A 22,038-nucleotide genomic window follows, 5' to 3' on the forward strand; every position below is an offset into this window, starting at 1 on the left:
AAAAATATAGATAAAAACACTGAAAAACAACCTTAACCTTTGGTCACAACAGAATGCAATGCATTTTATTTTGAAAGGCAATATTCTTTGTTGTTTAGCCATGTTAAAGTAAGGGTCAGAGTTCACAGTGATTTCTGTCAGCTGTAAAGGTGATATAAGAGAATCTTGAGCTCACATCATGGCATGCCACTCAGACACTGCAATGCTTCTCTTCCCTTCCAACAGAGAGGCTGTGCCAAGATGCTGCCAAGATGAAACGCTCTCAGAAATGCAAGGTTTTCAGAGAGAGCGCAGAGCTTCAGGTGAAGGAAAATCATTATGCGCCCGACGTGGAGGATAAGGTAGAGCCACTGTTCAAACGACTGGACATCGATACATTCTCTAAAAAAGATCAGTCTCGAAGAGCGCCCTTAAATCCCAGCGTCTCTCCGATCCGTCCTGTGTGCTCTGAATGACGTCGCCCTGGAAGAATATCACTCCCGACATTGACTTTCCTGTCTGTCACTCCCAGATAGTGGCCTCTCTCATAGCCTGCCAATCATATGCGACCATTTGCCGAATCGATCCACCATAATGCAGAAGAAAATCCTCAACATGGCCCTTTAAGGACCTCCTCCCTCCCCTCCCCTTCCTTCCATCCATTTTTTTGCTATTTGCTATGCACATATTTGTATTATTGTATCTCACTTGCGTTATGTCCTCCACATTACTTATGGTTCATTTAAAAAATAAAAATAAAAATGCATGTCCTTTCAGATTCCAAATAGTATATATCAGTTTGCTCATGCACTGTGAGCCTTAATGACATAACCTACAAATAATACTACTAATAATAAGCATAATGATAATAATAATAATCATAATCATAATAATAAGAATAATACGAATAATAATCATCATCATCATCATCTTCATCACCATCGGCAATAACCTTATTACCTCGAATGCAGCTCAGTGCTCCCGTTATTATATTTGCTCCCTCTTTCCCACATGCCAAAGTCAGGCACTCTGTATGCCCTCTCCACGCAGAAGACCAGGTTCTGTATGAACGACACCTTCGAACAAAAAGAGAAAATGTCTTCAGTTTCTCGTGTTCAAGTGAAGTGATGCCCTGCCTCTCTTTACCAATCCAAATAACTTTATAATACACACACTACTCTGTTCATGTTGCCTGACTTGGACCAATCAGTTTACCATACATAATAGGTACATACATAATCAGAGGTTCGTAACTGATCTTTAGTTACCTATATACTGTATGAATTCAAAAAGCAAGAACTACAGCACAGTTTATACAAGTCATGGCAGACAGGACCAGGTATAAACAGCAACATATGAAATTCAATAACAATAACAAAACAATGATGGAGAAGATTTGGAAATGTATGTAATTTTACCGTTTCTTGACGGAAGACAGGTATATACCCACATGCATGTGCACACATAATTTGGGTGCTTTTGGATTTACTTTCACTTACACAAAAATGTCTGAATTAATTGTCACAATATTTGTGAAATATCCACATTTTTATAACAAATAGGTTTTAGTTTAGAAATCAGGAACTGTATATCACAGATAATCCACACATTTTCAACATGTGTATTATGTACTGCTAATCAGCATTAACTGCAAGTAATATCAACTCTTATAAAATGTGCAAATAAACCGTTTCCCAGAGAATCAAACAGCTCATTTCACACAATGCAATGTAATGGTGTCTCCTGACTTGGATAAGTAGTCTTATCCTGCATGTCCCAATAAATTAAAAGAAAAGCAACCAAGGAAACCAGAGAAATGCCAACATTTCATCCTCCTGCTTTGCCTTAGTTCATTTGTGCAGCCTTTTTGCAGTGCACATACAGGAGAAAAGGAGATCTAACCGTATACGGTAGGATAAAGTACGCTGCATTTGAACACTAAGCACTCATGCTCTGCGGATGAGCAAATTGGTGAGCATCAAGGGAAAGATGAGAGACAGTGTGTTTAATCTAACATGGAGAAACAGCCCACGAGTGTGTTCAGCTGGGGTGGAGAGGAGGAGGAGAGGAGGCAGCTGGGCTCATTTTGGGGTAGATGAATAACACCAGCCACTTTACCATGCCTTAAACACTGCTAATGGCCCTCGACCACGTGTCAAACTCCAGTCCTGGAGGGCCGCAGTGTCAGCTGGTTTTCAGGTCGTTCCTGTCACCCGCGGTTCATTTAAGTCACTGACTGACTAAATAACCGACACACCTTGTTCTCAAGGCTTTAATTGACAGCTGATTGAAAGGAAACCACAAAAACACTACAGACACTGCGGCACCCTGGGAATTCAGTTTGACACCCCTGCCCTCGGTGATACCATGGTTTTTGTTGTCCTCTCTGTGTCTGGGTAGGTTGCGAGAGTCAGTTTACAGGAGATAGAATACATAACAGCTCAGAGACAGTCCTTTTTGCCCACTTTCAATGCACTGTGAAGTGTGACCCAACCGGAATCATCCGTCAGCGTTACACTGTGAGAGGCGAGTCTCCCAGGTGTGTGGAGAGGTGATTTTCCCTCACTGTTGGTTCACAAATAAATCCATGGAGGGGGTAGGAAAGATTAAACTTTTTACCAAAGTGCCACAGCTGGGGTAATGAGATAAGGAGACGGTGGGCGGAAATAACACAAATAATGACTCCTATTTCCTGCCCATTTGTTATGGCTTACGTTAATAAAAGGATAAACATTGTCATGTTCATGCTCTTTAATTGTGTTAGGCAGTCCAATAAGCAGGGTTTTAAAATGCAAATGAAGGATGCTTTTCTAGTAATCACTATGCCAGAAAAGCCACACAGGCACCACAGAAGAATAACTTGTCATTGGGGAAAAATAGCTGGCAAGATTCATTAACTGTTGTCTCAGTAAACAAAATAAATATATGCCCCCGGACCATCTATGGAAATTTACTGTTACTGTTTAATAACAGGATTTCCTATTACATGGTTTTACAGATAAGCTTAAAAACCCAAGGCAAATAAACATGCATGAGAACACATTTCAGAAGGCTATTATTCCACATCAGTGTTTCTATCACAGAATAAAACTGTAAAAAAAGAATATTGTTTATCTATAGTTCCGTTGCATAACTGAATATGTAAAGGCACAGATATGCTGATTCCAGCTTGAGTGTGGCCTATGCAGGGTCATGTGATCCGCTTTTACCTCATCTGTGTTGTAGATGATCTGAAGGCCAGAAGAGATCATCTCCACGAGGTAGAGCAGGAAGAGGGAGACCGCATCAATCTGCAGGGCGAGAGAGAGAGGAAGGTGTCAGGTCTTTGAGCTAAGGAAGACCCTTATAGCCACTGAGATTCTAGAAGCATCTACAGGGTCCTCCCAGTGGATGCTAAATTACTGGTGCAAGGAGTGTCTGAATTATCACACGTTAGAGGACTAAATTATAATCTGTACATGAAGGCTCCAAAACAGGAAACCGTGCAGAACGAGCAAACACCAATCTGCAATTAACCATCCAGGGGTTGCATATTTAAGACCATCATAATAACACAATAGAGAATGCAAATGTCATTTTCTTCTTTTCCGCAGGTGGCTGATAATGCTGCCATGACATAAACACACTCATTACATTCAAATTGGAAGAACTCCCACAAGGACTACAAGAACTACAAAACAGAAATAAGTGCAGCAGTTGTGATAAAACAGCAGGTGACGGTAATAAAACATGCAATATAACATTTCCCTTTAGAGCTATTGGCACAAGTCAATTCTCAACTAAATCTGGTGAAATAAATGCATTAAAATAACATCATCAAATCTGAAACCAATTCCTGAAATTCGCCTCCACATTTCATTCAAATTGAGTAGCGTTATTACCTGGAGGTGACTGTAGTCCTCATAGGTGTGTACCTCATCCCCTGTGTGAACATCGAATACTGAATGCAGGCATTTCAATGGACTGGGGTCCTGCTTAAACTGCTCCACCTTAGAAAGAGAGCGAGTATCAGTGAGTGAGTATGAGTGAGAGAGTATGAGTGAGTATGAGAGTGAGAGTGTATGAGTGAGTATGAGAGTGAGAGAGAGAGAGAGAATGAGTGAGTATGAGAGTGAGTGAGTATGAGTATGAGAGTGAGAGTGTATGAGTGAGTATGAGAGTGAGAGTGAGAGAGTATGAGTGAGTATGAGAGTGAGAGTGTATGAGTGAGTATGAGAGTGAGAGAGTATGAGTGAGTATGAATGAGAGTGTATGAGAGAGTATGAGAGTGAGAGTGTATGAGTATGAGAGAGTGAGTGAGTATGAGTGATTATGAGAGTGAGAGTATGAGTGAGAGTATGAGTGAGAGAGTATGAGTATGAGTGAGAGTATGAGTGAGTATGAGTGAGTGAGAGTATGAGAGAGTATGAGTGAGAGAGTGAGAGTATGAGTGAGAGAGAGTATGCGTGAGTATGAGAGTGAGAGATTGTGAGTATGAGAATGTATCTGTATTATCTGTGTGAATGTCATAATAATTATGCCATTTACATTTACATATGTTAAGTTATAACATTTACTTGCGTGTAAATGTGTATGTGTATGAGTGAAAAAGAAACAGGTTAACATTGCTGTTCTCTGTCACAACTTGGGAGTAAGAGACTGCACGGAAAGACATGTTCACTGGAATGCCACATAACATTCTCCACATTTCCTGTTCTATGCACACAAACTGGCATATAAGGATCCCTCCAAGGTAGAAAGAGCTTACATGTGTTGCATAGCACATTACTGTAATTTAACTATGAAACGTGCCGGCCTGCTTACTACACAAAGTGCATCACTGGGCAAATCTGTGCAAAGCGTTAGCAGGATGTTATAAATACGTGGCCTACTTTTTCGTTTTTTTGGCCCAGTCTTGGTAATTCATCAGGTCAATGCATCTGCCCTTCTGTCCCAGATTCACACTGTGCTTAACTATTAGCCTGTCTGCTAACTGCATAACAAGAGGGCTGGGAGTCAGGCTGAGCGCAGGGCTGGGGCTCAGAGACTTGTAGTGCTTCTGGGCATAGCGTTTCACACATTTGTGAATCTCTTCTGGCTTCAGTATTAAACAAAACAACCAGCGCGCGCGTGTCTACGGGGAATCCCTCATTACGCGTGTCGTGGAGAAAGAAGATCAGCCTTCATAGAGAGAAATGATTTCCTCTTTTGTTTCTTAAAAAAAAAAACACTCTATTTGCACACATCCACTGAACACAACAAATATCACAAGGAAACAAATTGTGCTCACAGTGTAAATATATGGTTGTGTTAAATTATTTTAGAGGAGTGCTTTATCCGTTTTTTCAGATTGAATGTAATGGAAAACATATTTTTTTGGAAATGCAGAATTATTCAATGTATATTTTTCTCTTTCTGTTTCTGAGAATATGAGCTTGCACAATGAGTGCTTTCTCTATTGCACTCAAAAATGGAGACCATACTAAGACAAAAATTGCACTGTTGTCTAGGAAACTGGTGCAGTGGAGAAAATAATATAATTGATCATTCTCAGCCTTGTGAAGGTTGGAAATAAATACTGTAATTCCAATATAAAAACTGCTTTATGCAACTGAACATGTAAGGTATGAGGCCCTGCATATGAAGAAATGCAATGCATTCGTAAACTAAAATGCAAGTGCAACTATCTATGTTGTTGATTTTTCAAGACACTCTTTTGTGAAAAATATTTGATGTACAGGATGATGTCTAATTTCTGGGAAGACAAATATGTATTAATGTATACTGTATATTGTAGATGTAAGGAGAAAATTGCAGGATAAGCAGTTCTAACAAATTAAGCACAAATTAAGTGTCCGAGTCTGAGCTGGGAATGTGTGTGTGTGTATGTGGCTATGTGTGCGTGTGCGTGGGTGTGTGTGTGTGTGTGTGTGTGTGTGTGTGCATGGGTGAGTGTGTGTGTGTGGCTGTGTGTGGATGGGTGAGTATGTGTGTGTGTGTATATGGCTGTGTGTGCGTGGGTGTGTGTGTGTATGTGGCTATGTGTGTGTGTGTGGGTGTGTGTGTGTGTGTATGTGGCTGTTTGTGCATGGATGAGTGTGTGTGTGTATATGGCTGTGTGACTGTGTGTGCATGGGTGTGGGTGTGTGTGTGGCTATGAGTACATGGGTGTGTGTGTGTGTGTGTGTGTGTGTGTCTATGTGTGCATGGGTGCGTGGGTGCGTGGGTGTGTGTGTTTGTGCAGGGGAGAGGGAGGGGGGAGGGAAGGACAGTGTGATACCCCTAATGTCTGGAGTTCCCTTCCTGGAATGAACACACAATGCTCTCATTAATCATCGCACTTAACAGTGCGTTTGTTTTTCTGCCTGATATTTATAAGGAGCATTCAATTCCTGTCAGGAAAATGTGCAGACTCTGTTCCACCGCCGTCCCCTTGCTCTTCATCACATGCTCTTCTGATAGCCTCTCAGCACGGTGTGCACATTAAAACAGCTTGTTCTTCTTTAGCACTTTATAATTAACAACACATGAAAGACCCTAAATTAGGCCTGTGAGGTCATGAGTAAATTAAACAGAGCAACTTTAAGCCAAAAAAAAGACTTAATTAAAGAACAGAATAAAAAGCAGGACTGTTGAGGTAGGTTGTTAGAACGGTTGCCTTCAGGAAAGAGAGGGCGAAGATAAATTATATTGAGCGCAGCATCAGACTGAAGACTGATGCTTCCATATTTTCCCTAGTGACAAAATAATCCATCTAGCCTAGATATGGTCTCTGAAGAGCACACAAAGTACAAAGTTGTGGATTCATCAGAATACAAAACAAAGAAATCTATCACATTTTTGTTTTCAGTTGAGCATGGTTTATCTGAGGAAAAAAGGAAACAACAGAAAGAAAAAAGAAAAGGAAGACAACACACCACATCCACAAACCCAAGCAACCATGTAAACCAGGCAGAACTAACAACGCTGTTCAGAACACAAGTTGTCCATTCTGCAAGAATCCCTAAAAGGGATGCTAAATGAACCAGCTTTCATTGTAGTAGGACCAGTAGTATTTGGAACCAGCTTGTGGTGTAGGAACAAAAAACGATCCCTGTAACTGTTACTAAAGCATAAACTCTAGAATCAACACATCATCACAGCAACAATGTCTGCTCTAATAGCAACAGACTCACTATCTCAATCTTACACATCTGCACAAGCAAATTACAGGCTGGAGAACATTCTGGCAAAACACCAAGCCATCTCAGCTCCGCCTGTGTGCCTCCCAGTGGACACGGGTCCAGCCATTTGTCACAGCACATTACCTCCGATGCGCTTCCATTTAACACCACAGCTAATTAATAACGCACTGTGTGGGAGAGCAGAGCTATGCTACAGCACATCCATCCATCCATCCATTATCCTAACCTGCTTATCCTTAACAGGGTCGCAGGGGGGCTGGAGCCTATCCTAGCATACATTGGGCGAAAGGCAGGAATACACCCTGGACAGGTCGCCAGTCCATCGCAGGGCACACACACCATTCACTCACACACTCATACCTACAGGGCAATTTAGACTCTCCAATCAGCCTAACCTGCATGTCTTTGGACTGTGGGAGGAAACCGGAGTACCCGGAGGAAACCCACGCAGACACGGGGAGAATATGCAAACTCCGTACAGAGAGGTCCCGGCCGACGGGGATTCGAACCTAGGACCTCCTTGCTGCTACAGCGCAGTCCAGCCCATATATTTTTACCCCACAAAAAAATCACCTCCAAGTATCGCCCATTTTCTTAACACAAGCTTGAAAATTACTTACCCAAAATCAAACGGTTACTATTCTTTAACCGCTTTCACTGCGGGCATAATCCTGGTCTCTGAAAGGTAACCCTTTTGGGATTGTTTTCCAAGAGTCAGAATTACTCTAAATATGAATAAAAAAAGTTATAGAAGCTCAAACACAGTAAAAGTGGAAGCTATTTTGAGCAGATACAGATTATTGTGGCTGTGGCTGATGTGCTTAGAAACAGCCATCACGAGGCGCGGTGGTGCATGGCTAAAGTAACGGACCTTGATGCTGGCATCAGTTCGTTACAGTGGTACACGGAGGACTGGGGTTCATGTCCTGGTCCTGCCAAAGCCGTGTTTTGCTGGCTCACTTGGAGTATAATTGGCTCGCCAGTCCGAGGGAGGGATTCGACAGGGGTTAGTAGGATCGCTGCATACAACAGTGCTCCTTTAAGAAGGCGTGTCGCACTCTGGATCACCAGATCTCTCCGGGCCACCAAGGTTCAGGGTCGTAAGTGGTGCATCCCCAGCTAACGCAAATAATTGGAATAGATAGGGTACAACTGACTACCAAATTGGGGGAAAATGGGAAAAATTTGTAACAAATTTATTTAAACAGGCTTACTTCAATATCATATCATATCCCATATCCATGACATTCTATTAAGGTTTCTCTGAGTTATCACATTTTTAGAATTATAAACTATTATGCATTTGATTCCCTGGACTCGCATTTGCTGTGAAAATGACACTGACATGACCTTATTTCTTGTAGTCTCTGCAGAGAAGGTGAGGTCCCCCCACGCTTGCTTTTCCACCCACATGATTCAAAATAAGGAACTGTTGTCGCTAAAGCGATGGTATCTTAAAATAGGTTATACAAATATAACCATGAGTTTTAACGCTTTCAAATGGCATACACCCATTGAGCACTAAGTACTTTAAGTATACATTAAGTATTTATTAGCCTATCCACTTTAGTTACGATACGTTGTGAGTTCAGAGACGCTCTTCTGCATACCACCGTTGTAATGTGTGGTTATTTAAGTTATTGTCACTTTCCTGTCAGCTTTGACAAGTTTGGCCATTCTCCTCTGACGTCTCTCATTAACAAGATGTTTCTGTCTGCAGGACTGCTGCTCACTGGATTTTCTTCTTGTTTTTTGCACCATTATTTGCAAACTCTAGAGACTAGTGTGTGTGAAAATCCCAGAATATCCTGTCTGCCGCTAACAATCTTTCCAAAGTCACATTTTTTCCCCATTCTGGTGGTTGATGTGAACATTACCTGAAGCTCCTGACCCGTATCTACATGATTGCATTCATTGCACCACTGCCACACAATTGGCTGATTAGATAATCACATCAATAAGTAGGTGTAATAAAGTAAAAATGTTACATTCACCTAATAGTGCTCGGTGAGTGTATCTCGTTACCATAGTGATTGAAAATCGCACCATGAAAAAAGGAATGAATGCAAAAAAAGCCCACACTGGCCCAGCCCTCAGTTAAAATGAACTTGGGATTCACAAAGCAAACACAGTGGATAGAAAGCACGTAAAACTGCACTGCCAGAGGAACAGAATTGCATATTTTAACTGTGTTATCTGCATAGATTTCTATTTCACATTTTTTTACGGAAATGGTGCTCAATAAAGAGCCTGTTTGACTCACAAAGAACCCAAATTGCCACTTGCAATAAGCATGGGTATTTAAAGATGTCATGGATGCGGGCTTTTATTTAAATGGAATGCAATATGTAAACTTGTCAGTGACCACAGCAACTGTCATAGCTGCAAGAGGAAGTCTCCGCTGTCGTGCAAGAAACTTCATCTTCCTTACAAGTGTATTCCTCCTGAGGTTGACAGAGACAGACATTATTAATCATTAGAGGCGCACTAGAATCGTTTGACGTCAAAGATGACAATGAACTTAGGCCCGCGATTTTCTTTCCAATATAATTTAAGGAGGCCATTTCATTACACGGAGACAAATATTTATGACAGCCTGTAGCCTCATGGTTAAGGTACAAGACTGGGACAGGCAAAGTTGGTGGTGCACTCTCCGTTGTAGCCATGATAAGATCCGCACAGCTGTTGGGCCCTTGAGCAAGGCCCTTAACCCCACATTGCTCCAGGAGCATTCTCTCCTTAGTCTAATCAACTGTAAGTCTCTTTGGATAAAAGCGTCAGATGGTAAATGGTAAATGGTTGGCATTTATATAGCGCCTTTATCCAAAGCACTGTACAATTGATGCTTCTCATTCACCCATTCATAGACACACTCACACACCAACGGCGATTGGCTGCCATGCAAGGCACCGACCAGCTCATCAGGAACATTTGGGGGTTAGGTGTCAATGCCTCACTCAGAATACAAAATGAACGCTGATCTGATGGCTGAAATGTCCTATTCTGAAACTAAAAAATACATATTATTGTACTAGTGACCTGGGTTCACAAACTATTTGAATGTGCCTGCATGGCTAGTTGATTCTTATGCCTACTTTTGTGGATCAGGTGAGGATAGTATCCATAGCTGCTCAATCTTTTTTTATGAATCTACCCATCGGTCTTCACACACAACTATTAAAATTCAAGAAATGTAATAAATAAATGGTATTAAGATTTTACTACTAAGTTTCAAACCCAACATTTTCTAATAGCCTTTGGTTGAAAACTTGTTCCAAACAAGTTCAAAACTCATCTCTGGCAACAAAGGTCTCCAAATACTGTCATTCTTTCACAATCTATAATTGACTTTGCTCAAAATAATATAAACTGAGAAAATGTAATTGCTGAAACTAAATCATTATGCAAGTCATTCGGTCCCCCAAGTCATTTGGTTTATAGAATAGAATAATTCAATACTGTTATGATCCATCAAATCTTGAAACACAATATGTGGCATCTATTAAACAAAAAAAAAACCAGTAAGACAATAAGTGTTCATGAAAGAAATGCTATGTCATTCTGTAACATTGAGCTGTGGAAGTGAACAGTGGTATTCAACCTGTGGTTCACAAGCCACACAAGTTTGCATAATTGTGGAGCCCCACATACAAGCTGATGAAGGCACTTCATTAACCTGCCAACTTGTGCTTAAAAGAAACAACACAAGCAAACAAATCAGACACCATCTGGACCTTTTTTTTTCCGCTTTGAAAAATTTACAGGAGAAATATTCAACATTGTGCAAATCAGACTAACCCACGTGTGAAAGTGTGTGGGCTGTGAACAGCCGGTGAATACTGTAGTGCGCGGTCCTCACCTTGTCCGACTGACGCATGTAGCAGTACAGGATGCCCCTCATGCACTTTATGGCGGAGTGCTCCAGCTCGTGAGTGCGCCCCATGTCGTCATCGATACGCCTGCGCCAGTCAGAAAACAGGCAGGGGATGGGGAGAAGGGCCAAATGACACCACAAACACCCGGCAGACATTATAAAGGCTAACTGCCTGCTGGGTCTACATGCCAGTACATAAACCACACCTCAGGCTGCAGTCTAAAATGCTAGAGACTTTAATGCATCCTACTCTCATTCATCTTTAATGTGATACTACTTTTGTACTATGTAATATGATTTTCCTTAACGGACCCCAAGGAAATGTATCCAGTACGTAACAAATCAAGGCTGTTTACTTGTAATTTTTTTATTTGGCATGTCCAAACAGACACTTTCCTTCTGTTTTCTGTTACACCTGATACCAGAAATCATAAAGGTAATTTTTTCAACAAAGACTGAAATAGCATGCTTTCTTCTGTCTACTTGAAATTAATTATTATTTTGAATTGTTATTCAAATGTTTTGTCTGAGGCGACCTGAGCAAGATCCACAATGTGTCACGCACTCACAATAACAGAAGGATTTATCAAGATCAAGTGTCCTTGAAAACATTTAAGAACCAAGCTACCACAGAAAGATGAGACACACAGAGCAAAAAACAGCAAGGTTCCTCACTGGCTTGATTTATGAATCACACTACCAAGAAATGTGTTGAAAAATGATTTGCACATACACTGGAGTGAATAAAATTGATTGGCAGACAGAAGGTACAAATGTGAAATGAATCAGAAATCTTACATCCATAACTTACATATCCTTAATGCTTGTTTTTGGGTTAGATAAATGGGTAAACTGCAGACATTTGTAAGACAGATAGTAGTAGTATTCATGAATGTCCATTTGGACTTGACTCCAGTATGCCCATATGACTTGAGTAATGGAAGTGGAGAATGAGTACTGTTTTAGAATCATGCAAATTAGATTCCACCGCCGATGCTAACCATGACTGATAACAGGCTCCTGTGTTTTACTCTCACACTGCACAACTAGTGTTTTCACCTCACACCTGGCTGAAGGGCGATCTGTAGCATAGTGGTTAAGGTACATGACTGGGACACACAAGGTTGTTGGTTCGATCCCTGGTGTAGCCAGGTCCGCACAGCCATTGGGCCCGTGAGCAAGGCCCTTAACCCTGCATTGCTCCAGGGGAGGAGTGTCTCCTGCTCAGTCTAATCAACTGTACATCGCTCTAGATTAGAACGTCTGCCAAATGCCTCTAATGTAATGTAATGAAGGCAACTTCTGAGTCTGTGGAAACATCAATAGAGTGGAGCACAGTGGCTTGCTAATATATATTTTTTCCCAATGTAATATTCAGAAGCATACTTAGATGGTAGCACACACTAATAAGGTAGCAGAATTGTGCAATGGCAGCAGTTTATATTTGAATAATTTAAAATTCCACCTGACTGTTGAGGGGTTATATATTTAATGACATACAGTACAGGTGATGTGTTTCGAAGGCTATGATGTAAGGCTGTGACTTACTTGTGCACGGAAGTGCAGATGACCCAAATGTAATGGCAACAGGGAGACATTTGCAGATGTCAATTTTAGATGAAGCAGAAGAAACAGAACATGGCTTTAAGATAGCAAGAGGAGCTTGTGCACATTTAATGTGAACTGAGGCTGACCTGTATGCCAGAGCCAAGGCCCAGGCACTGGCTGCACAGTAGAGGGAGTCTCGCACTTTTGCCTCTTTGCAGTCGGAGTAAGTCTTTACCGGGAACAGACCGGTCGTCGGGCTCTGGTAATTAAGGATGGTTGCCTTCACTGGGTTGAGGGGGTGGTGGGGCGGGTAGTGAGAGGAAGAGATAACACAGGAAAGGCAATTTATAACTTGAATAAAAAGTGCCAACTGAATTGCAAGGGTTAGCCTGAACTGCATTCTTATACAGAACATTCTGGAAAAAGATGCAAATGAATAAATAAACATGCGCACCCACACACAGTAAAGAAATAATGAATGTTTATCATGTCTATTCACAGTTCAGTTTAAAGAGTGATCAAAAAAGATACTGTATATTATTAATGGGCGGCACGGATGGTGCAGTGGGTAGCACTGCCGCCTCACAGCAAGGAGGTCCTGGGTTCGAATCCCCGTCGGCCGGGGCCTCTCTGTGTGGAGTTTGCATGTTCTCCCCGTGTCTGCGTGGGTTTCCTCCGGGTACTCCGGTTTCCTCCCACAGTCCAAAGACATGCACGTTAGGCTGATTGGAGAGTCTAAATTGCCCGTAGGCATGAGTGTGAGTGTGTGAGTGAATGGTGTGTGTGCCCTGCGATAAACTGGCGACCTGTCCAGGGTGTATTCCTGCCTTTCGCCCAATGTATGCTGGGATAGGCTCCAGCCCCCCTGCGACCCTGATCAGGATAAGCGGGTTCAGATAATGGATGGATGGATGGATGGATATTATTAATGGAGGAGCTTACATATTCCTCATGAGAAATATAATGAATGTCTGGGAGATAATATGACCAACTACATGATGTCTTTTGATCCAAGAAAAAACTATGTGATTTCTCCTGAAACCATTTATTACTGCATATTATTATATTTATCAAAGTACATTTAGTTTTGGCAGACAACATTTAATTTCATCTCATTTAATAAATTATCACAACAGAAGAAACCATGGTCAGTTATACAGCACTGCAGCAATCTCTCCCATGGCCAGCACCATTAGTAATGCATAATCTGCCTGAATGATGCAGTACATTTGTCATCGCCATATTATGTCACCACAAATGAAAGAGATGTTTGTTTCCAGCCCTGGTCAATTCAGAGAGGCAAAGGCAGGAGCACTTGTACAATGTCAGAACGTGGGAGAATCCATCAGAATATTAGAAAATGTATTCACATTCCACAGATATGACACTTGAGAAATATTCTCAGCCAATATCCCTCCAGAGGGTGGGGGGTGGGGTGAGGTGGGCACTAGGGGGCTGATGGCATCAGACTCTATCTATCTATACATGAGAACATTTCAAACTTTTATGGGCCAGTGATGCAGTGTGGTTGAGTGACTCCATGTGAGATTCTGTTGGGCGTACACATGTGTGATTAGCATCTATGGTTGCTGCATACCATCTACCAGAAGCAGAAGCAGAGGATGCATATGTTCTTACTACCAAAAAATGGATTGGTTGGATGTTGACTTAAACCACTCCCAGTCATCGACAATCACAATGAGTATTTATCAGCCCTTCATCACCTTCATGAAAACATAAAGATCGCAATTTTACTATTTTTGCTGGTTTCCAGATATTTAAAAAATCATAAACTTTACCATAGTCTCTGAAACATGTTTGGGTAGGAAAGAAGGCACACAGTAACAATATCAATTATGCATGTAATATCTGGCGGTGGAATTATTTTGATGGTTACCTCAACTGGGAGATGAGAGGGTCATGTAAAAGTCAACTTAAGTTCACAACCAAGCACCACAGGTAATAAGCCAAGAGACACAACCATGTTCAGCCTAATTGTGTTACGTTAAGAAATTTAATCAGATTTTTGCACATTTAGTGTGGTGTGCTACTCCAATGGTCTGAGGGAAACTGCACCATAATAGTAGTGGACGACACCCTGTGACAAATGATGCGATCTTAACAAGGTCCGGTTGACCTTGGTCCCACTTATGACGGCCATTTTCTGTAGTCTTTGCAGCACATTTCTATTCAATATGCTACACTGAACTTATCTGACATTGCCTGTGTCGCAGAGATATGGGTAATGACAAAGACAACAATAATTATAATAGAAATGGAAAATTCTGTGATTCAGTTTTTGTCATTGTGCAACTATGAATCGGCCTTATTCATTCCCAGGTTTCATCTACTTGACTTTTCTTAGCCTTCTCATTACAACCTTGGCAACCTACATAATTTCAGATGCTTTTTGGGAATAGCTTTTCTGAAGTATTTAAGTATGAACAGTGAATTTAGTTCAGTCAAATTAATGTTTTTCTTCTTGTCATCCTCAGGAAAATAACGTAAACTCACCGTGTTCCGAACACCAAGTTAAGTCACCTTGTTCCGAACAGTGCAACTTTCATGACGAATAACGAAAAAAAAAAAACTTCCAGATCAGCTTTGGTTTTTGTGTGTGTGTGTGTGTGTGTGTGTAAAGTATAATTCCATTTTTATAATTTCCGTTTTCATAAAAATACAATGACATGGTAATAGTGCTCCACTGTGACACTGTGGTGGGAACAACCTGGGCAGCTTATACAGACCATCGTGAGCTAACACGGTCTTCCGAACATAGGGACGTTGTGCAGTTATATACTATTTTCTCTATAATTATTGCTCCAATTTACATCAAAGTGTTTTAGTGTCTGAGATAGTCAATAAGCAACCATAATCATAAACCACATTCCTCAGGTGAAAAAACTACCATTAAACGGACATTAACTTCCCTTCCCTGTGTTCTGTTATGGTGAGTTTACGTTACACTTTATCGAGAAGAGCAGACAGAGCTTTATGAACTTCTCAAAGAAAGCAGACAAATGAATTGTTTCTGCCAAAAAAATCAAAGCAAAGCATATTCAAACACAATAATATGTATATTCACTCCATATTATATATTCAAATAACCACTGCTAATATTCTATACTTTTTGACAAAAACGTAATTATTTTACAACTGACATACAGTATGTGTAGTTTTAAAACAAGATGTGCAACTTTTTGGAGTTTAAAAGCAAAACTATTAACTTGTTTGTATTCGGGGCTGCCACAGGATAATTCAACAGAGGACAAAAAGGCATTCAGCATTTCAGTTTCGGGCAAAGCTTTAATAGCTTTGAAACAATCCATTTTATGACATAATTAATTGATTATATGAAACAGGAGACATTAAAAACTGCTGAGCGAGGACAGACTGCCATTAATGACATAAAGCAGACATAATTCACAGCATATAACTGACCGAAACAGGGCTCTCGGGTGAATTCTACTTACAAGCTGCCATCAGTGTAAAACTACAGAGAGAGCAGCAGCCTTTGAACAAAGTGAGTCAAAACCATTTGCAATGTCACCCACAGATGACGCTCCTGCCTTTCCTCCCTGACATGAAAGGTCACAAAGGTGAATTGTCCTTCCATCAAGCAGTTAAGCGAGAGGTTGAACTAAAAAACTGTTGGGATGAGAAAGTTTGGGGTAAAAAAAAAAAAGCACGCAAGCAGAACACAGAGACATGGGTTCGAAGCGTAATAATATCTTTGATTTACACTACTGCGATTTATTTGCTTTTTAAATAAGGCCAGTACCCTAGCATTACGCCACACTGCCGACTGCTTACCCGCACTGTAGTAGCGGTCCAGCTTCTCCCACAAGGGCTCATCTTCCCGATGGAGGAAGGAGAGTTTGAGCGGTTCATAGATGGAGCCTGTAGAAATAAAAACATAATTAATTTCTCTCTCCAGTCATCTGACTGGGAGATTATCACACACAGCAGGTTTCAGGTTGCTCCTCTGCCAGTTGTTATATTGCAGCCTTATGTAGAAGACATTTAAATGAAATGTATCAACAACTGCCACTGCTGCAAAGTTACATTCATTACTGTGTTTTTCCCTATTCTGGAGACCATGCAATTTGAGCCAGTTTTGGGGTTGAAATGAAACGTAAAAGAAAACATGCACATGACTCCGGAATTTTTTTTAGAATTGTAAATATACACTTATATTATTCAAACATGAGCACTAGATTCGAAAGGCACGGTTCTCTAAGTGCAGGGCAGATTGAGTCAATCAGACAACAGCAAAATCTTACACCTTCAAGAATGGGGGAGAAAAGTAATTTTCCCACCATTCACAGTGGAAAATTACAGGCATGTGATGTTGACATTCAGTGAAATGAGTAAAAAAATGAGGTGGGATCAAAAGCAACCAACAACAAAGCATGAGGCACAGCAAGCCATTGCCCAAAATGCAATGCTTCATCAAAGCAAACATTGCAGACAGAGCATTGTACTGACTGTGATTACAAATAAAGGAAGGGAACAGTGACTCCAAATAATCAAAACCGCCACCAGCTAATTCACCCCTTATTCTTGGCAAAGCAAATTTCAGCAGAAAAAAAATATAGACTATAATTTGTTGAACCAAATTTATTTCAGAGACATGTAAGTTTGGAGCAATTTGCATTTTAATGGAATCGACCGTAGCGCAACACTTTAGGCGGTGGAACTCATGTAAGGACAAGAAAATCATCATTTTCATCAGCTCTTCAAGCAGGCACAAAAGCATCACTTTTAAGGTAGCGATGTAATGCAATGTGCCTGGAGGACTGAAAATAAAGGCTTGTCCTTTTATTCTGCGTGTAGCCTACCTTGTTTTGATGGGAATCTCATACACCTACAATTCAACTACAATTCAATGAAATGGTTGATAATGGTTGATGTAAATAATATAAATCATATATATGGCAAAATATATGGTCCAATCAGATATTACAGATGATTTAAGATGATAAAAATACATTTTGCAATATATATAACCACTTACCATATCTTTGAAGTTTATGACGGACTCCGGACACCTTATTTTCTGAGCAGGCCATTTTCAAAAGGTGTAGTATAGGGCAATGATCTTTCAGCTAAACTACAAAACTACTGCAATTCAAATGGTTAGTAAGGCGTTATAGGAAATCAACAAGGAATTACATAGCAAGCACATTCAGCACGGTTAATTTGGAGATGGTCATTTAATGCATCACACAGCAGTTGAATGCATGTTTTCAGTTTTTACATTAGGTTCTCATTTTAGGCTCAAAGGCACGGGGCATTGCAAACTGTGAAGGCAGAAGGAGATGCAAGTCTGTTTCTCTGAATATTATGATCATTATAACGGTCTTGGTTTTCATGAAAATATGTCTGGATCTTTAAAGTGACCTGTACATAAGTCAGCCTAATTAAAACCCCAGGGTACACGAGACACACACATACGGACACGTACACTGTACATATGGACGCACAAGGTTTATTTGTAACAGCCTGATACAACACATCCAACAGTTTCCCTGAATTCTACTTTCCCATAAAACCAACTTAATTCATTGTCTTAAACTTCTTCAATTTCAACATCCAAGCATATTATCTGTTGAAATTAGCCTGCCTTTTTAATTGGATTAGCTAAATATTAGGTTGACCAGCAGTTCCCTGTCAAGTCAGACATGAGACATCCTTCAAAATAATTAGATATAATAATTATATTATTATTATGGTACTCTCTAGACATGGTTCTAGTATAGTCTTTTGTGTCATCTATTCTTATTTTTCATGGAAAACAAATTGTGGAGATGATATGATCGCACTGCATTAATACAGACATGGATATACATGGAAAGAGTATTGCTATATGCTGATGTACACACTCAAGTATGCCTGCATTACTAGCAGAGCATTCTAGCTACAGCCTTGCAATATTTAAGTTTGTCATCCATCTGAACTGCTTTAGGCCAAAGTGACAGGCTCAATCTCAGAAATAGCCACTGGAAAAATTAGTCATACAGGATACAAAGGTTACAAAGGTGATAGCTAACTCTTATTTACCGTAACATCAACAGACTCCAGAGCAAATCATTATTAACTCCAGCTGATTGAATGAAGGATTTTATTTTCTTGAAGAGGCAGAGGTGTTGCATCCTAAGTTCTGAATATATTTATTAGAAAGGGCTCCAAAATGAAGGGCTGTAAATCCAGTGATAAATCCCAGGAATTCTGAACTTTAGTACTCCTCAGAGTACAACTTTTTTCACAAGAACACAAAACTGCATGGAGACTAGTAGGCTAGTCACTGTTGAAACTGCATCTGCCTTTTTTTTTTTTTTTAAATACCTCCAGGCAGAAAATGCATTGTGGACTTGAATACACATTGCAGTGCAATAGGAAAAGTGTAATTTGTGATCATTCATGATCAATTGTCATTTCACATTTTTTCTCTCTCTTTCTCTAATCTTGTTCAAGCAACTTGATTGCCCTAAAAGGTCCCCTGGCCTCAATGTGAAATCAGATCCTCATAATTGATACCACTGTCACAAACTTTGGAGATACAGATGGAGTCAACCACAAATTAATAGATCACAGGAAAACAGATATTTTTATTTAAAAAATAAGAGTACTGAAGAAAAAGCACCTGACAACTCTTCAACCAGTGGTTCTCAAGTTTGGTTCTGGGGGACCCCTGTGTATGCTGTTTTTTGTTCCAACCACAACTGCAATCCCAGAATTTGAACAAGCTGTTGTTTTTCTTACGGTTCATTATGTCAGAAATAGGCATGCCATGATAAATAAAAGTCCCATATTCACACTGATCTATATTGCAATTACATAGAGGTAATCATAATAATAATAATAATAATAATAATAATAATAATAATAATAATTCCATGGCTCTGAACTGACATGGCATGTGGATACACGGCCAATAGATTGGTTGGAAAGAAACCCAGCATACAGAGGGTTCCCCAGGAGGAAACTTGAGAACCAACTACTGCTAAACACAATCTAACTCAGCAGCCGAACTAACAAAGGGACGTCCTGGGAACATTAAGCGACGTCCCCATACGTGGATTTATAGAACCTTATTGAAAGTCCTACCCATGGTTGATACATATAACGGTTCGGTAAGTTTCAACCACTGTCAACAAGTCATTGCTAGCTAGATAGTTAGTATTTGAATATCTGTTACATTTGATTGTGAAATACATTTTGCTCAACTGTAGTGGAGGCAAAATGCAGCTAGGCAAAAGCTACTATGGAGCGCTAAAAATAGGGCCTGAACTTTATAGGACTGACCTTTACGTGATCAGCCCCTATCTGCGAGTAGCCAGGCCAGCTTATTTCTTATTTATTATAGGGCTCACGCAAAATTTAAACAGTGACTTGCATCACACATGCAATACACGCGTAAAGGAAGAAGTACAACACCATGCAATTTAGCTAATAATTCCAACCTGAACGTTTTGATCTGGTTTTGAACTCCAACAGCTTCCAGCCAACATCCGCCAAGTTAGCCATATTTACTGAAGCGACTGATAATAATAACAACACAGCGCGACATATCGTACAGTAGAATGCGCTGTGATGTCACCAGGGACTATGCAGGAGCTCGTTGATGTCGCTTCAGCTGAACTATGTTGGATTGTTCGCCGTCTATATTTCTAACACGTGTCAAACCTACTCCGCTTTACAGTATTATGCGTGTACTCTGCCATGTCATCTGTTGCTTAATAATGGAACGCAGACCTTTTTAGTCCCGTTCCTCGCTGCCGTAAAGCATTTCGTGTTACATCGCTTGTACAACATGCACATTCAGCTTAGCACAAGCGTTAGGATGTGAGGAAATATGTTTTGTTTTAATTTCTTTCGCAGTATTTTCATTTGGACCCCGTTCTGTTATCGCTGTTCAGCAAGTAACCGCTGATTTGTTCCGGTCTGGATATCATGGCACAGTTGCTGAATTTGATAACTGTAATAATGACTAGCAAACCGATTTTTTCATCATTAGAGAACGGTAGTAACTTATAATGCTGTGGGCGTTGGTGATGCAGAAGGATAACGATGCATTTAAGTAACATTGTGTGATTGATGGATAGTTTTTGATACTGTTTCTGGTCGTAATTATTGGTAATTCGTTGTCAGCAAAATAATTTACATAGCCTATTACCCTGAATGTGGAAAAATGTTGGACTGAGTAACTTTAAAATTCCAATTTTCTGGTTCCTGCTTTTTCAACAGTTGACACATTTGTGATATTCCTGGCAGATTTGAAAGCCCATACTTCAAGCCAAAAGTCTAGGATACATTTATGGTAGGGTATATTTAGGTGTAGGTGACAGGTTGCACATGGATCTTTGATGTTTTGTTTTTGTGATGCTGTCATCAGTAGTGTGGTTCCTGGTGACCACAATGGAGATTCCCAGATGGATGTCACAACTCATACCAGGAGCAAGGGCTATGTAAAGACAATCATCCATGTTATTTGGGGAAATAATTAAGCCTTAGGTCAATACAAATATACATTCTAGTTTTGTGGCCCTTTTCATGGCATTTATAATAGACATTATTATTTTAAATGCACATGAATATACATGTTGATGCTGTAGTAGAGACAGTGAATGATGAACCTCTTGTAATTTGGAGAAGAAAGCTGAGGAGGGTCTTTAGTTCCTATAGTAGTACCTATAGTAGTCCTTTAGTTCATCAACAAATTAAGTTGTGTGCCTTGCATGTTTATGACCATGAAGTGTCTTTGCTCAAACACACTGACATTCACCCCGTGAGCCTAATGTTTTAAAGTCTCACTATTTTGCTTTGCAATGTTGCAAATAAAATAGCTGTATTTATATTTTAAATAATTCCAGGAACACAGTGGTATAGTTCTAAATGTAGCCATAATGATCAATTGCATAGCAGGGATATTTGCAACAACAACAACAATAATCATGGCAAATTATATAATCTTAGATCTTTGCGGTTTCACATGCGGTTTCAATGGTGACATGATTCCGGATATTTTTGGTGTCACCAGCACAGATTCTTCAGGCCAAGTCTGCTATCTCAAAGGAAGATATGTGTGGTGTAGCTGCATTTGTGATTAAAGAATGTTTATTTCATCATTGTGCTCTAAAATATGAAGAATAATGGTGAAATGGGACCTCAAATGTTTTCATTATTTTAAGCATGGTGTATTACTTTAATTGCCTGCATTTATTTAATGCTGAATACAGTATATTACTGTATATGTATTAATAATACATAATAATAAAATATGAAATATTAATAGTACATTTTTTTCATTTAAATAATAAAATTGTTCAATTACACTGTACCTGTGATTACCTCAATAACCAAAAATATGTTTTGGAACTACTGCATAATGAAATATCCTTTTTTATTTGGTTATTTCATTTTCCAATGGAAATAATTTGTTTATCCATTTATGTGAATTTTCCAATGCAA

The 22,038-nt window shown here is 39.9% G+C and overlaps 1 protein-coding gene across 3 annotated transcripts in view; it reads right to left on the reverse strand.

Annotated features, from left to right (window-relative positions):
* LOC133111367 (phosphorylase b kinase regulatory subunit beta-like) overlaps positions 1 to 20,263 on the reverse strand; it is a 59,344-nt gene extending 39,081 nt beyond the window's left edge. The window contains exons 1-8 of one of the 3 annotated variants that reach the window (XM_061221648.1): positions 20,031 to 20,262; positions 17,582 to 17,688; positions 16,378 to 16,464; positions 12,711 to 12,849; positions 11,002 to 11,101; positions 3,861 to 3,968; positions 3,189 to 3,269; positions 940 to 1,055 (exon numbers count right to left, since the gene is read on the reverse strand). In XM_061221648.1, coding sequence (XP_061077632.1) covers positions 940 to 1,055; positions 3,189 to 3,269; positions 3,861 to 3,968; positions 11,002 to 11,101; positions 12,711 to 12,849; positions 16,378 to 16,464; positions 17,582 to 17,636 — 686 coding nt within the window. In that variant the 5' untranslated portion in view covers positions 17,637 to 17,688; positions 20,031 to 20,262. Of the gene's footprint in view, positions 1 to 939; positions 1,056 to 3,188; positions 3,270 to 3,860; positions 3,969 to 11,001; positions 11,102 to 12,710; positions 12,850 to 16,377; positions 16,465 to 17,581; positions 17,689 to 20,030 lie in introns of all 3 variants that reach the window. The other 2 variants (XM_061221649.1, XM_061221647.1) reach the window with 2 other exon arrangements.
* Positions 20,264 to 22,038: the final 1,775 nt, after the last annotated feature.

The sequence above is a fragment of the Conger conger genome, chromosome 15, assembly GCF_963514075.1.
Source record: "Conger conger chromosome 15, fConCon1.1, whole genome shotgun sequence".
NCBI classification, from domain to species: domain Eukaryota; kingdom Metazoa; phylum Chordata; class Actinopteri; order Anguilliformes; family Congridae; genus Conger; species Conger conger.